The sequence below is a fragment of the Parasteatoda tepidariorum genome, unplaced genomic scaffold, assembly GCF_043381705.1.
Source record: "Parasteatoda tepidariorum isolate YZ-2023 unplaced genomic scaffold, CAS_Ptep_4.0 HiC_scaffold_2991, whole genome shotgun sequence".
NCBI classification, from domain to species: Eukaryota; Metazoa; Arthropoda; class Arachnida; order Araneae; family Theridiidae; genus Parasteatoda; species Parasteatoda tepidariorum.
The window spans coordinates 1-2,241 of NW_027261623.1; the positions used below are offsets into that span (position 1 = coordinate 1).

Sequence of the window (2,241 nt, forward strand, 5' to 3'; positions counted from 1 at the left end):
AGCTGCAAAAAACAAAAAAAAATTTAAAAGCTATAATTTTCATTTTTCAATCATAACATCTTTATTTTCTTGAAAAAATCTAATATTTTCGAATATATTACCACTTTTTTTCCTTCTTTTTACCATACATCATATATTTGTTATAGTAATAATTGAATTTTATCAAATTAAAGTGAAAAAAATTGATGATTTAAGATTAAAAAAAATTTTAAAATAGCTCATGTCCACAATCCGTAAAAATGATTTCAATAGTTGAACAAACCATTTTCGTTAATTTAATATAAAACTTGGATAAAGGTCATAAAAGTTAACCATTCTCTTACTTTGATTATCAAGATTTGCGAATAAGTATCATGATTGTAAACTTCACTGGAATTCAACATTTGATCAATTATTAGGTGGAAGTATAATGTCGTTTCGGTCCGTTTGATATTTGTTATCAAGATTTTATTGTTAATCAGTAACGTATTCACCCCCGTTAGCAACAACCTTTCAATACCGGATCGAAATGAATCTAACAAAATGAATTGGTTTTTAAGGTCAACGAATATTTAATGCGCCGAAACGACATTACTTTCCGGTCCCCGTATTGTAACCAAATGGGATATTTCTTGTTGTTGTCCATTAAGGCAAGGCTTGCGACTGTTCTTGTTTTCCAGTGGCGCCATCTATGGCCAAGAATTCGACTTCTGTCACACCCATACGCCACTCCCATTTATAAGGGATCCATTCATTCATCCAAAGATCGCAATTTTTACCTGAACCAGAGAACGATCAATCTCTAATCCAGTACCCCAAGAGATATAATTTGTTATGGAAGCATGGAGGACTTTGTGACCCAAGAGATTTAACATACACCAATCACCATGTACTAGACATGCCAGCCTTCGGCAGGCTGGATTCAAACTCCAAGGCTATCCTGTTTGTAACGAATTATTTTAAAATTTCAAATCAACAATTAAGCAATAAATTTTTGAATTGCTCCAAAATTGAATTGTTCCATCGTATATTTATAAAGTTATAGCAAAAAAAGCTTAAGGCGAAAAAATTAATTGTTTTTAAAATGTCCATATCTCCATTAATATTTTCTCTGGGTATACAAAACTTTATGCAGTTATTAAAAATAACAATTAAAGTAATCTATATAAGATACACCGTTTCTTGCTTGATTTTCTGGTGTTAAAAAATCCTTGTTTTCTTTCGTAATTTATTGTAGTTCTCCTTAATCTCTGAGAGCTTTGAATCTTATCGCTAAGTATGAAAAATCGCATGAAACCTCTAAAGTTACAAAATAATCCTTTCTTGAGAAATTTTTTTAAAAAAATGCCAAAAACTAAAAGTGTCTCCCTCATTATTGTAATAAAGCTAATTCTTGATGAAACAATTATTCATGAGCCTATGTTTCAGAGCTTCAAGCACTCTAGATCATCATTCCCTGACGTGATTCTACCAGGAATAACAAAAAATCAGATGTTCTTCATCATTTACGCTCAGGTAACACTCAATGTTTCTTCATGTCTTGTTTTCAAATAAGTATTGTGAAATATTGGATTGAAAAAGAAATGACTGTTTTATCGTACGATTTGGCGAAATTGTTAAGTAGGTCACCAAATCAAAAAATTATGGTAAAACAATTAATTTTGAAGGTAATTTTCAACAATAATTATTAAAAAAAATAAAAAATTAGAAAAACACAGTGGTGCGATGGTTCAGAGGATAGAGCGTTCGTCTTCCACTGAGTTGAACCGGTTTTGAATTTCAACGATGGCTGGTGAATGCGAATTCCGCATCCGGCTTCCACCGAACACAGAGCTGACGTGAAATATCCTCAGTGATAGACGGATTATGGGTTAAAATCCCATTGTCGCCAGGCTAACCGTGGGGGTTTTTCCTCTCCAGGTAACGCAAATTTAGGTTAGTTCCTAGTTGCATCAGAAGGTCCTCCACGGAGGCAAATTTCTCCCAAAACTTGATCCAGTTGTTCCCTTGTGTTCTGGATTAGGTTCAAAATTACAACGGCTACGTAGTTGAACATTAATAGTAGTCGTATACCCGAAAATCGGGTCGGCTGTTCAACGACGGTTACATATATATATATATATACATATATACTAAAAACTAAACTAACTCAGTGGCGCGACAGCCCATTAAGAGGGCCAAGGCCGACTGTGCCCATCTCAGTTTTCTTGACCTTGGGCTCTGGGGTGCAGGAGCAATGATTTTTATTTTATTGCATTATAT

General features: G+C 33.6%; 1 protein-coding gene across 1 annotated transcript in view; it reads left to right on the forward strand.

Annotated features, from left to right (window-relative positions):
* Positions 1 to 1,418: 1,418 nt before the first annotated feature.
* Positions 1,419 to 2,241, forward strand: part of LOC107447657 (uncharacterized) — a gene marked incomplete at its 5' end in the record, with an annotated part of 3,839 nt that continues 3,016 nt past the window's right edge. The window contains 1 exon segment of the mRNA XM_043057284.2: positions 1,419 to 1,494. Within this exon segment, the coding sequence (XP_042913218.2) occupies positions 1,419 to 1,494 (76 nt within the window).